The sequence below is a fragment of the Anolis carolinensis genome, chromosome 6 (assembly GCF_035594765.1).
Source record: "Anolis carolinensis isolate JA03-04 chromosome 6, rAnoCar3.1.pri, whole genome shotgun sequence".
NCBI classification, from domain to species: domain Eukaryota; kingdom Metazoa; phylum Chordata; class Lepidosauria; order Squamata; family Dactyloidae; genus Anolis; species Anolis carolinensis.
This window is the reverse complement of record NC_085846.1, coordinates 19,481,005-19,494,449: the sequence shown is the minus strand read 5'-3', so window position 1 is coordinate 19,494,449 and position 13,445 is coordinate 19,481,005. Positions and strand designations below refer to the sequence as shown.

Genomic DNA, 13,445 nt, shown 5'->3' with positions numbered 1-13,445 from the left:
GCAATAAAGCATGGTATCTCAACTGATTTGCACTTTCACATTTCCCCCCTTAACATAGAGAATCTTTCTCTGGGAGCAGAGAAAGAGAAGGAAGCTCTATTTCTTTACCTATGTTTAGCCTATTTCTTTACCTTTAGCCATCAGACAAATGTCTGAAAAGGGCTATAGAATAAGTAAAGAATAACATGATATATAATATTTATAATATGTCATTCAATATGGTAGGTTATGTGTTTTATTAAATTCACTTATCACAAGAGAAAACTACGAGTGCTAGAATTGAAACAGGAGACAAAGATGGCCATGATAATCCCCCCCCCCCCCACACACACACACTTAATATGATGTTGGTTACTGATCATAAAATATTAGAGATGAAGTGTTCAAGGGTGAAAGCAATTCAAAATAAAAGGACAACTATAGAGGAAGTCAATGGAGAGGGTGTTTATTAGACATGGTTTTCACTGTGAAACATTCTAATCTGAAGTTGTGTTTGCTACCTTTATTTGTCCTTGGTAACATATCAGGAGGAAGCTCATAGCAAAGTTGTCTCAGGAAATGTGGTTAACTGAACAATTAGAACTTACACCATCTGATAGAAGCAATCTTCTTTTGCTGGTAGGCTTTGGAGCAAACATTTTTGTTCAAGAATTGTAGAAGGGGGAAATTTTAAATTCTAAATGAGCTAGTCATTTCCCCAAACATCTGAAGAAAAATTCCTATCCAAATAGATTTTGAACTTGCCTGCATTCATAGACTTGCATTGTAAAGGGTCATTCTATGGAGAGTGTCACTTTAGTTTTCTTTAAAATCAGCTCCTTCTTGTTCATTTCAGGCCTCAGAACTATAATGAACCATTTGGGGGGGGGGGGTGGGAATATGAAACTTAGCAACCCAGCACTGGAAACTAAGATAGCAAGGATCTCCATGGCCACCACCTGTTTTCCCTTGGTGCTCAAATAGGTTGGAATAAAGGATGCCCATACAGTGCAAAAGTTGAGAATACTGATTGTGATAAATTTAGCTTCATTGAGACTGCTGGGTAAGTTCCTGGCTAGAAAAGCTACAATAAAACTGACAATGGCTTGGAAGACCATGTAAGCAAAGCCACAGTAAGCCGTTGCCACTGAGCTTATATTACATGTTAATATGGTTTCTTCAGGTTCCGAATGCATGTCAAAGAAATGGGGGGACGGGACTGATGACAATGTAACACAAATGATTACTTGAATAGAGTACAGGAAAATAAACAATTAATGCAACCACTCCTTTATTCATCCATCTTTCCATCCTTGATGATGCCATCGTAACCATGAAAGCTAAAACCACTGTAACACTTTTGGCTAACACCAATGAAGTGGTCATTGAGAAAACAATTGCAAAGATAATATTACAAATGAGACATGTTATTTTGGGGGGTTATCTGAGGAATAGCAAAGCACAAAGAAAGCAGGGCAAAAGACTGATGAAAAGAGTGTACGAAAGAGTCAGGTTGTTGGCTTTAACAATGGGAGTATTCTGGTGCTTTATAAAGTTTCAAGCACCAGTGTTGTGACCAAAAGGAAAGAAAGAGCACTAATACTTAAACCAAGCCCTAAAGCTTCTTCATACGACAAAAAGGTTATTTGCACACTAATGCAAACCAATATTGCCAAATATTCCTGTCTGTTCTCCAAGGCAAGATGTATGTTCCCTGCTAAATTTGTGGGAGTCCCACATAACACAAGACTTTGCCCATGCAATACCCAGGAATATATGGATGTATGGATCAAATCTTATTGTCCTGCAGTTTTTATAAACAGGATCGACAACATGTATGTTACAACTATGTAACACGATTTTTGTTCCTGAGTTATAAATGTCATTTCCTAATTGATTATATCATAAAAACATAGAAAAAGTTTATTAAACCGCAAAAACTTTGTTTTTGCGAGACATCCTGCAGCACATTTTGCTATAGTTTTTCAGCTAATATCTCATATAGTGTCAATCAATTCGATATAGTTTGTGACAGCCACAAAAATGAAGTTTCTGGAGTATAACAATTACTTTCAAAGTAGGTATTGTACAATCAAACAGGAAATAACACTTTCAAATCAGGAATAGAGTATTTTTCAAATTTTGTTACATAGTGTTATTAATCCACTACAGAGACCTACCTGGTAGATCAGCCCATTTCTATGTAAGGTTTTCATTAGGAGATAATCTCCCCACGTGACTTTGGCCATTGTCAAATTTCTCTCTGGGATAGCCAGGTTAAGACAACTACATGGATTAGACTAAGGCTGAATTTGCCTCTACGTTTATTTGCAGTGTTCTCACTCTTGTTCATATGCACTTTGTATAGTGTGGCATCCTGCATTTTAATCGATTTAATCGGTTTATTAATCTGTATGCACTTGTGTACCTTTTATTGCTGAGCTACTTGTGTCTTTGGACTATAATAAAACTTTGATTAATATAGCTGGCAGAGAGACTGGTTTGCATTGCACACAAATGTTCATCATGTATTCATATGAATTAATCCCAAATAGCATCATGCACTCATGTGGATTGGCCTTGATGTGAATTGGGCACTCTTGCCTTTGTTCCTTACCCACTTTTACAATTCCATAAAAAGGCTTCTTAGCATCTCTGCCACATAGCTAGGCATACGTAAAGATAAATAATGCAATAGGCCATAAAAGAACCGACAGAAGTCTACTGTGTTCTCCTTGGACATCTTCACACCGACCTCCCCCCCCCCCCCATTTGATTCTGTTTTGCCAGCAATCACAGCACCCCACATGCCCTCCTTCTTTCCCCCATCATATGTAGGGAACAGGACGAGGTGTGTTGGCACCCTGTCCCTGCTCCCATCAGAAAAGGGAAAAGGGTGGCCTTTCCCCCATCATCGCATGGGAGAAAGGTGCCAAAAATGCAGCTAGCTCTGTCGGAACTACCACTTATCTTTCCACTGTGGGCGAGGAAGCTTGTTGTGACGCTTCCTCACCACTTTGGGGAAGAATGGGTCAGGGCCAAGCCAGCATTGTCTGATGGCACTCGGCAGGCCCCATCCCCGAAGTGGAGCAAGGGGCCAAAAGCCTCATGTGTGATAAGATCACTTGTCATGGGAAACATTAAGAACAGCAGCTGGTGTCTTTGGGGTTTCTCCCCCCAAGTCTGAATGGCTCAGTACTATGGAATCCTAGAGGTTGCAGTTTTTCAAGGTATTTTGTCTGCTCTGCCAAAGAGGACTGGTACTCATCAGACTACAAATCTCATGATTTCATAGCACTGAGCCATAGCAATTAAAGTGGTGTCAACCTGCATTAATTCTGAACTGTCGATGCACCCAGAGTCTCCTTCTCAGTATAAAGTTATCAGGTAACAGCAGTGGTCCATGAAAACTGATAGTTTCTACACTGATTGGCCGCCATCTAGGTTTTTGAAAAAAGTATTTTTCAATCCTATTTGGTGGGCTTCTGAAATTTCAGGCCTCTTCTCCAGTTCTTAGGATCGGGGGGTGGGGTCTCAAAGTGGGATTATTACTTTGAAACAAGTGTGTTTGTATAAATACATATTCAGTATTTTTAAAAAGAATTCTGCTTGAATTGCATTATTTGTAAAATTCTGCTTTACATTTAAGTTATTATGTTTGACATCAAGAGGACCCACTCTATGACTTCATCAAAGCTAATTCGGTGACAAGACACTCCCCCTGAGTTTGAGGTTTAAGATGTGAAACTAGGGTGTAGGACAGTCTTGACCAAGTAACCTACCTACCAGAACTATCAACCTCTAGAAGAAGAAGAAGAAAAGAAAAAATAATTTAATCTCTCAACTTTTTCTTCATTAATGTTTCTCGGTTGTTCAGGTTAGGCCTGAACAAAATAATATAGCATTTTGGAAAAGTGATACAACCTAGTAGCCCAGTACTAGAGATTAAGATCGAAAAGATTTCCACAGCCACCATGGATTTTCCTTTAGTGCTCAAGTAGCTTGGAATGAAGGATATCCAAACACTGCAAAACACCAACATGCTGAATGAGATAAACCTGGCTTCATTGAAAGTATCTGGCAACTCTCTACTAAGGAAAGCCACAACAAAACTGGCAGCGGCCAGGAATCCCATATATGCTAGAACACAATAAAACATAGTTGCAGAATTATTGTTACATTCCAGTATGATTTCTTCTCTGACCGAATTAGTGTTAGGACTGGGAAATGGGGGAAAGGTTGCTAACCATACAACACAGATGCCTGTTTGAATAAGGGGACAAGAAATAACAATGCAGTAGGTCAATGTTTTCCCCACCCATTTCCTCATTTTGGATCCTGGCTTGGTGGCCATGAAAGCAAGAAGTACTGTTATTGTTTTTGCCAACACACAAGACACTGCCACTGAGAAGATGATGCCAAAAGCAGTTTGTTGGAGAAGACATGTCACCTTCTGAGGCTGGCCAATGAACAGCAAGGCACAAAGGAAACAGAACAGGAGGGCGATGAGGAGAATATAGGTAAGGTTTCGATTATTTGCTATGATTATGGGAGTGTTTTGATATTTCAGAAATATTACTAGTATGAAACATGTTATGAATGATAAAAGAAGAGCAAGGAAGGCTAAAGCAATCCCCAATGGTTCTTCATAAGACAGATAGCTTATATCTCTTGGAATACACAGGTCATGTTTTTTATTGGGGTAGTATTCATCTCTGCATGTATAGCACTCATCCATGTCTGAAATAGAAAAAAGTAATTGTGGTATTAATCTCTCACATATCTGTTATTGTTGAGTAAGACTGAAACATCAGTCCTACTGTACCTTCTTCATTTTCTGTTCTCTTCATTTATTCCGGCTCTGTTTCACTGGGGAGATATAACAGAGCTAGTCCTAGACAGCAATACATCTCACTCAACACGGCATCAGTTCCTTCCCTACACTTTTCCCTCCTTTTAATTTGACAAAAGATAATAATGATAATTATTTGTCATTAAGTTAAAACAAAATCCAAGGTCCACTAAAAGGGCTATACCTTTGTTGGTTAACAAAGTATTTTGTCAACAGGTATTGTCTACTGTTGACCACTCATTGTCATAAAATAGCCTTTGAAATCATTTCAAGAACTGTTGAACTGCACAATTATAAATATCTCTTTCAAGTGGAAACCAGCTGAAATGATAACGCTCCACTATATTTTTCTAGTATCTCATCACTGTGAACCTTTAAAGAAGCATTCATGTTGCACATAAACAAAGATTAGTAATAAAACCTTGTTATGTTTAGATCCTAGGCTAAATGGTCATTTGGGGAGGGTAGTTTTCAAATGGCTAGGTTCAGTTTATCATCTTTCCCATATTTACTTCATTGGAAAGGTAATAAACTTAGTTATTTAAAAATTACCCTCCCGCATAGTTCCAAAAATGGATTTTTTATACCCAGTCTATATGAGTCAAATTATTGTGATTATTTTGGAAAAATGTTTGCCAAGAATATTTTTTAAGGAATACTGCAAAAAGGTTCAGTTTTGCATTAAATATTCATCCAACAGTATTATTATGATTATGTGTTGTCGAAGGCTTTCATGGCCGGGATCACAGGGTTGTTGTATGTCTTTCGGGCTGTGTGGCCATGTTCCAGAAGCATTCTCTCCTGACGTTTCGCCCACATCTATGGCAGGCATCCTCAGAGGTTGTGAGGTACCTCACAACCTCTGAGGATGCCTGCCATAGATGTGGGCGAAACGTCAGGAGAGAATGCTTCTGGAACATGGCCACACAGCCCAAAAGACATACAACAACCCCATTATTATGATTAGTTTTAAAAAGTTATGAAAGTGTTCTATTTTTCCTATCCTGGTGCTAAACACGTTTTCTTTGGAATTGTATTGCTAACTGCCATCAAGTCAACTTTGACTTATGTGAACCCTATGAATGAGAGACCTTCAAGTCATCCCATAATCAATATTCCTGCTTAGGTTGGGGCTATGACTTCTAGGAAATGGTGTCTTTTCTTGATCTAGCCAAAGTACAGCAATTTCTGTTTAGCCATCTTGGGTCTCGGGAGAGTTTGGATTTGATTTGCTCTAAGATCCATTTATTTATCTTTTTGGCAGTCCAGGATATGCATAGAACTCTTCTCTAGCACACCTCAAATGTATTGATGTTCTTCCTATCACTTTTCTTCACTTTCACCTTTTACTACCGGTACCATAGATAGAGACAGACGATGACATGGGCAGTCCTAACATTAGCATTTAATGATATATCATTATATCTCAGGATCTTTTCTAGTTCCTTCACAGCTGCTATTCCAAGTTTTCATCTGATTCTTGAATGTAGTCTCTTTTCATATTAATAACCTACGTATAATAGTAATAGTGGTAGTGGTAAAAAGTAAGCCAACTGGTCCAGAGATCAGATTACTAACAGGAGCTCCATACAGGGAGAGATCCACTCCTATGTTGCGCCAGCTCCTCTGGCTGCTGGTCTGTTTCCAGGATAAATACAAAGTGTTGGTCATTACCTTAAAGCCCTGACTCAGGTCCAGGCTATTTAATTGATCGCATCTTCTCTTATAAACCAGCCTGGGCAATGCGGTCAGCGGAGGAGGCCCTACTCTCAGTCCCACCCCCATCTCAAGTACGTTGGTGGGAACTATATATTTGGTTTAATTTATGGATGTCAGGTTTAATTTATTGATATTAGGTTTAATTTGATGTTAGGTTTTAGTGTTTTCATATGTGGGGTTTTTTTTCTGGGATTTTATGTTGGTATTTGTTTGTTCTATGGAGGCATTTCATATTTGCCGTTGTATGTTGGAATTGCCCTGAGTACTTCTGGTGAGATAGGGAAGAATATAAATAAAGGTTTATTATTATATTTTTATTATTGTAGTCAACAGATTAGCTCAGAGAGTCATACATATTCTCCTCTAGAGTTTGTAGACATACTTAAAACAATCTTTAAACAAATTCTCATGTCCCCAACAGATTATGAAGAAGGAATCAAATCAGGACATGGCTTTTCCTTCTGAATGGAAAGTGACTATCTTTAGCAAGAGGGATGGAGGGAAACAAAGTCATCTCAACAACCCTAAAATGGCAAAAAGTGGCTTTTAGTCAATTTTAGTTTACATTTCAGGGTCTCTGAACCAATAATAAAATGTTCTTTAATATGTAAATAGCACTAGTAGCTAGGTTAATCTTAACATTCTTTCTTCTTACCCTTTTCACTGGAAATCTTCCCCTCTGGACATGGCATACAATCATAGCAGCAGAATGGTTCTCCCTCTTTTATTTTCTTGCTATAGCCAGGATAGCAATTGTCATTACACTGAGAAAGGGGTTGAACCTAGTCAAAAAAATTAAAAATGCATTGATAATATGACAGTATCAAACTATGCATGCTGTTGCTGAGGGGAAGGAGGAATCAGGGAAGGGAAGTGGGTTGCACTTATTGAGGTTCACTGGAAGAAATAAATTCAACATTGTGGCTCACACATTTGGGGAGCATACGTAGTCTTTCTGAAAAGAAATCGTCCTTCACTTTTAACAGTGCAAAAACACACACAAACAAAACTGCATAACATGCAAATTGGGATATGAGATTTGTGAAGCTGGGATGTGGCGACCGTACCTCTATATGTATTGAATAAGAACTTTAAATATAACCAGGGCCGGCCCCACTCATGCGGCAGCTGACGCCGCCGCCTCGGGCGCAGGCCCGGGGGGGCGCCGTCAGGCTGGGCGGGAGGCGGGGCACCGCCCTGACGGTGCCCCGCCTCCCGCCCAGTGCGCCCTGGCCCGTCTGGCCTGCTAGAAAAGGCCAGACGGGCGAGCGGGGGTAACGTGGGAGGCGGGGCCAGCTCTGACGCCGCCCCCCCCGCCCAGCGTGCCCTGGCCCCGCCTCCCACGTTGCGTGGGGCAGGGCCAAGGCACGCTGGGCGGGGGGGGGGGAGCGGCGTCAGAGCTGGCCCCGCCTCCCACGTTACCCCCGCTCGCCCGTCTGGCCTGCTACACAAGGCCAGACGGGCGAGCGGGGGTAACGTGGGAGGCGGGGCCAGCTCTGACGCCGCCCCCCCCGCCCAGCGTGCCCTGGCCCCGCCTCCCACGTTGCGTGGGAGGCAGGGCCAAGGCACGCTGGGCGGGGGGGGGGAGCGGCGTCAGAGCTGGCCCCGCCTCCCACGTTACCCCCGCTCGCCCGTCTGGCCTGCTACACAAGGCCAGACGGGCGAGCGGGGGTAACGTGGGAGGCGGGGCCAGCTCTGACGCCGCCCCCCCCGCCCAGCGTGCCCTGGCCCCGCCTCCCACGTTGCGTGGGAGGCAGGGCCAAGGCACGCTGGGCGGGGGGGGGGGAGCGGCGTCAGAGCTGGCCCCGCCTCCCACGTTACCCCCGCTCGCCCGTCTGGCCTGCTACACAAGGCCAGACGGGCGAGCGGGGGTAACGTGGGAGGCGGGGCCAGCTCTGACGCCGCCCCCCCGCCCAGCGTGCCCTGGCCCCGCCTCCCACGTTGCGTGGGAGGCAGGGCCAAGGCACGCTGGGCGGGGGGGGGGGAGCGGCGTCAGAGCTGGCCCCGCCTCCCACGTTACCCCCGCTCGCCCGTCTGGCCTGCTACACAAGGCCAGACGGGCGAGCGGGGGTAACGTGGGAGGCGGGGCCAGCTCTGACGCCGCCCCCCCCGCCCAGCGTGCCCTGGCCCCGCCTCCCACGTTGCGTGGGAGGCAGGGCCAAGGCACGCTGGGCGGGGGGGGGGGGGAGCGGCGTCAGAGCTGGCCCCGCCTCCCACGTTACCCCCGCTCGCCCGTCTGGCCTGCTACACAAGGCCAGACGGGCGAGCGGGGGTAACGTGGGAGGCGGGGCCAGCTCTGACGCCGCCCCCCCGCCCAGCGTGCCCTGGCCCCGCCTCCCACGCTGCGTGGGAGGCGGGGCCAGGGCACGGGGGGCGGGGCCAACTCTGGCCCCGCCCCCTCACTATTCGCCCTGGCCCCGCCTCCCACGCAGCGTGGGAGGCGGGGCCAGGGCACGCTGGGCGGGGCCAGGGCGCCGGTGGCGGGGGCGCTTTTCAGCGCCCCCGCTTTACATCAAAAAATATCTCCGGCCGGCCCTGAATATAACAGATGCCATATATTTTTTAATTAATATCAGATTTAGCCTGAATGGAGCAGGTTGAATAATCAAGAATTTCAAGCCTATTTTTCAAGACTAAATAAAATGCGTTTTCAAAATCTATTCAAAATGCAGTCTTCTATGTTTTCAGATATTATAACTAACAGCAAAGAAAAAGGGAAGGTGCTTCATATCTGTAATCAAATTACATATGGTCTAGTTTCTAACAATAATCAATATTTTATATCAGATTCAAATGGCTCATGACGTGTCAAGACTGTCATTGCTATATCAACATGGAAACAGTCCCCAGATTATTTTAAATAATAAACTACCTGGTTAAACCAGTTGTGCCAAATTATTGCAGTGTTATTTATAGTGAAGACTTGATCTAGAGGAGCTTCAGGGTCCATCTTCCCAATTTTCACCCTATGAAACGACTGGTTGGAATAAATGATCCAGTTGATAACATCAAACACAGCTATTAATTGCCCATTGTGGTCAAAGAAAATTTTGTCCCCAACACTGTTGTTAAATGAGACAATCTTCAGAAACTGATGGAGCTAGATAGAAAAAGGGAACAGCGAGAATTTAGAAAAAAAAATTGATTTGATATCAATGGACAAAAATGTTCAACTGGACATGCACAAGTCATCCTTTATATCTGTGCTCGAAATATCAAAAAGTATCTTCTTCCAGCTCTTGAGTATATACTTTCAGTTAATGTTAAACTAACTTTCTTGTCCTATATATATATAAACCGAATTTTAAAAATGCGCACAGATGGATTTATATCATATTATATTATATATTGAACTACTTTACAGTAGAGTCTCGCTTATCCAACATAAACGACTGGCAGAACGTTGGATAAGCAAAAATGTTGGATAATAAGGAGGGATTAAGGAAAAGTCTGTTAAATGTCAAGTTACGTTATAATTTTAAAAATTAAGCACCAAAACATCATGTTATACAACAAATCAATAGAAAAAGCAGTTCAATACACGGTAACGTTATGTAGTAATTACTGTATTCACGAATTTAGCACCAAAACATCGCAATCTATTGAAAACATTGACTATAAAAACATTGACTACTAAAAGGCAGACTGCATTGGATAATATAGAATGTTAGATAAGCGAAATTTGGATAAGCGAGACTTTACTGTATTTTAATGCTACAATTTCACTTGACATGGGACCCAGGAAGCATTTATTAGAACAAATGAAATGGGAGGTTTACTGTACAAACTGAGAAATGTTTCTGCTATCTTTTTATTTCCACCAGAAATTGAGAGCCAGTGTAGCATAGGCTTTGAGTGTTGTGTTAGGATTCTGGAAGACCAGGGTTCGAATTTCTACTCACAGACATAAACATCCTGGATTATTTTGTGCAAGTTATAACTTTCCACCTCAGAGGAAGGCAATGATAAACTTCTGTGGGTAAAATAAATCTTGCTAAAACCTTGCTGTAAATCAGAGTTCACTTGAAGCCACATAACAAAATCAGTTACATGAATGCTTGAATGCGGCGTATAGTTAAAGATGGAGGCAAGACAACAGGAAGTGAGAGGAATCTACCCCTAGGAAGGGAAATGCACTCCAAGAAGAGTTATCATGAGGGAAAGGAGTCTCCACTGAAGCTTTATCACCTATCCTTGTTTCCACAACAAACCATTTTTTTCAGAATCCAATGATTGATCACAAGGACAGAAAATTAGGTGAAATCTTCTGAACAGGGGCACAGACAGTAGTGTTAATCTTTCCTTATGCTGACCAAAATTTGTGTGTGTGTGTGTGTATATATATTTGATTGGAGTTAAACTTCAAAATGTACTGTATATACTCGAGTATAAGCCTAGTTTTTCAGCCCTCTTTTTAAGACTGAAAAAGCCCCCCTCGGCTTATACTCGGGTGAGGGTCCTGGTTGGCTTGGGTCAACTTATACTCAAGAATATATGGTACATTTATTATTTTTCTCTATTATTATTGGTATTATTACATTTATTATTTTTCTCTATTATTGTTGCTACCATTACATTTATTTTACTCTATTATTATTATTATTATTATTATTATTATTATTATTATTATTATTACATTTATTATTTCACTCTGATATTATTATTATTATTATTATTATTATTGCATTTATTATTTTACTCTATTTATTATTACATGTATTATTTTCCTGTATTTATTATTATTATTACATTATTATTTTACTCTATTATTATTAAAAGGATACATAAGCACATTTACATTGAAGAAGATGAGAATAGCGATTTGATCAGAGTTGGAAAGTCTTATCTTAAATTTGAGCTTTATATAAATATTCAAAAACATTTAACCTACCGATGCCTCAATTAATGTAATTTTATTGGTAGCTATTTTTATTTCTGAAATTTACCACCCTCAGCTTATACTGGAGTCAATGTTTTCCCAGTTTTTTGTGGTAAAATTAGGTGCCTCGGCTTATATTCGGGTCAGCTTATACTCGAGTATATACGGTACTTGTCCTGACTTAAGTACAAATTCAGCTTAAGAATAAACCTACAGAAGTTATCTTGTATGTAACTTGAGGGTTTCCTGTATATGAGCAAAAATTACATTTGTTTTTAAAGTACGTTGCATTAACACCGTATGTTATCTGTGCATTACCTGCCAAAATTCTTTAAGAGATTTCAATCTCCCTCTGCCCATCTTTGCCTTGAGCTTGAATCCAGAGGAAAACATATCATTTAATGCATAGGCCACTGCATAGACAGCATTATAGATGCTGTAACTGTGGCCAGTCATACTCATTTCAAAAAAAGATCCTGGAAGACTGTCCACCTTCTCTTTCCCTGTGCAAATATCTTCATCCCTTTCATGCATAACTTCACTTGGAAATGTACAGCCGAAGGCATGCTCCCAGAAGTCCCTGATGTAACCATTTTCTTTATCATCGTGAAATTTTCTGTTTTGAATAAATTGCTGAAATGCTGGTATATTGTTAGAATGAATTGTGACACTAATTGCACCATGGAACATATTTGCGTCCCAAGTTCTTTGATAAGCTGTTGACATGAGCTCCATCTGGGCTGTTATTATCCACACTTTGGCTTTTGGTTTAAAGGTAAGTTCAATTTCTTCTATTTCGGAAAGATATGCCAGCCATCTCAATGACACCATGGAATCTGATTCTCCATAAACCAGCATTGCATTGGCTTTGCTAGACATAATTTTATCATGTATTCTTGCCCCTTGGAGCATAACATGATCAAAAACAGTCACAACATGCAATCTGGTTGCTTTTTCTACGAAATCAAAACAGACACCATTCTCATAAAATACTGGGAGTACATTTTTCACAAATCTTTCTCCGTTGTCATCATCTGTAGTCAGGACTCCAATCCATGTCCATCTGAAATGGAGAAGTAAAGAGAGAATCCCTGCATACTGAGCAGTTTCCTCAGGTACCATCTGATAGAAGGGAATCCCAGAGGTTTTCTCATCCATCACTGGAGCAGAGCCATATATGAGCTACAGAGAAATATGAAAACAAACAGGGAAAGAGGATTATTAAATTACAATAGTTTTAGTACACACATAGTTAAATACAACATTTTGTGACATAGAAATTCAGTATTGATTTTGTAGTACATTATAAAGCAATATTATACTACCTTCATTTACAGAGAACTAATCCCGCATTCAATTTCAATGATATAATGAATAGTATTATATACTCATTTTGAGTATATCATTTGAAATCTTGATGCGAATGGTTTCATGTATTTTATTCTTTATTTGGTTTATAACCCAGCTTTCTTTTTACACAGGGCTTGTACTTCTCTCGCCTCCTTCTTCATTAAGAGACTGTCTATTTTTAATTAGGTCCAACTAAAGGTCCTTATAGAAAACATGAGATCCAGATCTATTCATACCTACTGTAGTCTTGAGTTCTCGATTGAGATTGCCATAGTCCTTTTTTTTCTTGCCATCTCTTTATATTTCATTGGATTATATAGGTCTTAATATAGTGGTCCATTATCAGGTTGCAGAGTTCTCTGCATTATTTCCCACTGAACCTTATTTCTCCCTTTCAGATACAAATTATTTTGAATCTGAAATATTAAATTAAAGTTTACTTGTATTTTTTTCCTATACTTTTTTCCAGGAGTGCCTTGTGACCTGGATATGCTGACAGCTTTTCAGTATATTCAGGAGTGCCTTATGACCTGGATGCATTGTCCAGAAATGTATTACTTGAGAGCAATGTTCATGTGAATGTATTCTGAGATACAACACATATGCTCTCCTTTCTGAGATGTGTTGAAAAAAGAGAGTCAGCAAGCAATATCTATCCCATCCACC

The 13,445-nt window shown here is 41.0% G+C and overlaps 1 protein-coding gene across 1 annotated transcript; it reads right to left on the bottom strand.

The window, feature by feature from the left end:
* Positions 1 to 3,811: 3,811 nt before the first annotated feature.
* On the bottom strand, positions 3,812 to 12,551 carry LOC103279798 (vomeronasal type-2 receptor 26-like). The gene is made up of 4 exons (XM_062957133.1): positions 11,748 to 12,551; positions 9,423 to 9,650; positions 7,206 to 7,332; positions 3,812 to 4,719 (listed from the first exon to the last, which is right to left on the bottom strand). The coding sequence occupies exons 1-4, from the start codon at positions 12,549 to 12,551 to the stop codon at positions 3,812 to 3,814; spliced, it is 2,067 nt and encodes a 688-aa protein (XP_062813203.1).
* Positions 12,552 to 13,445: the final 894 nt, after the last annotated feature.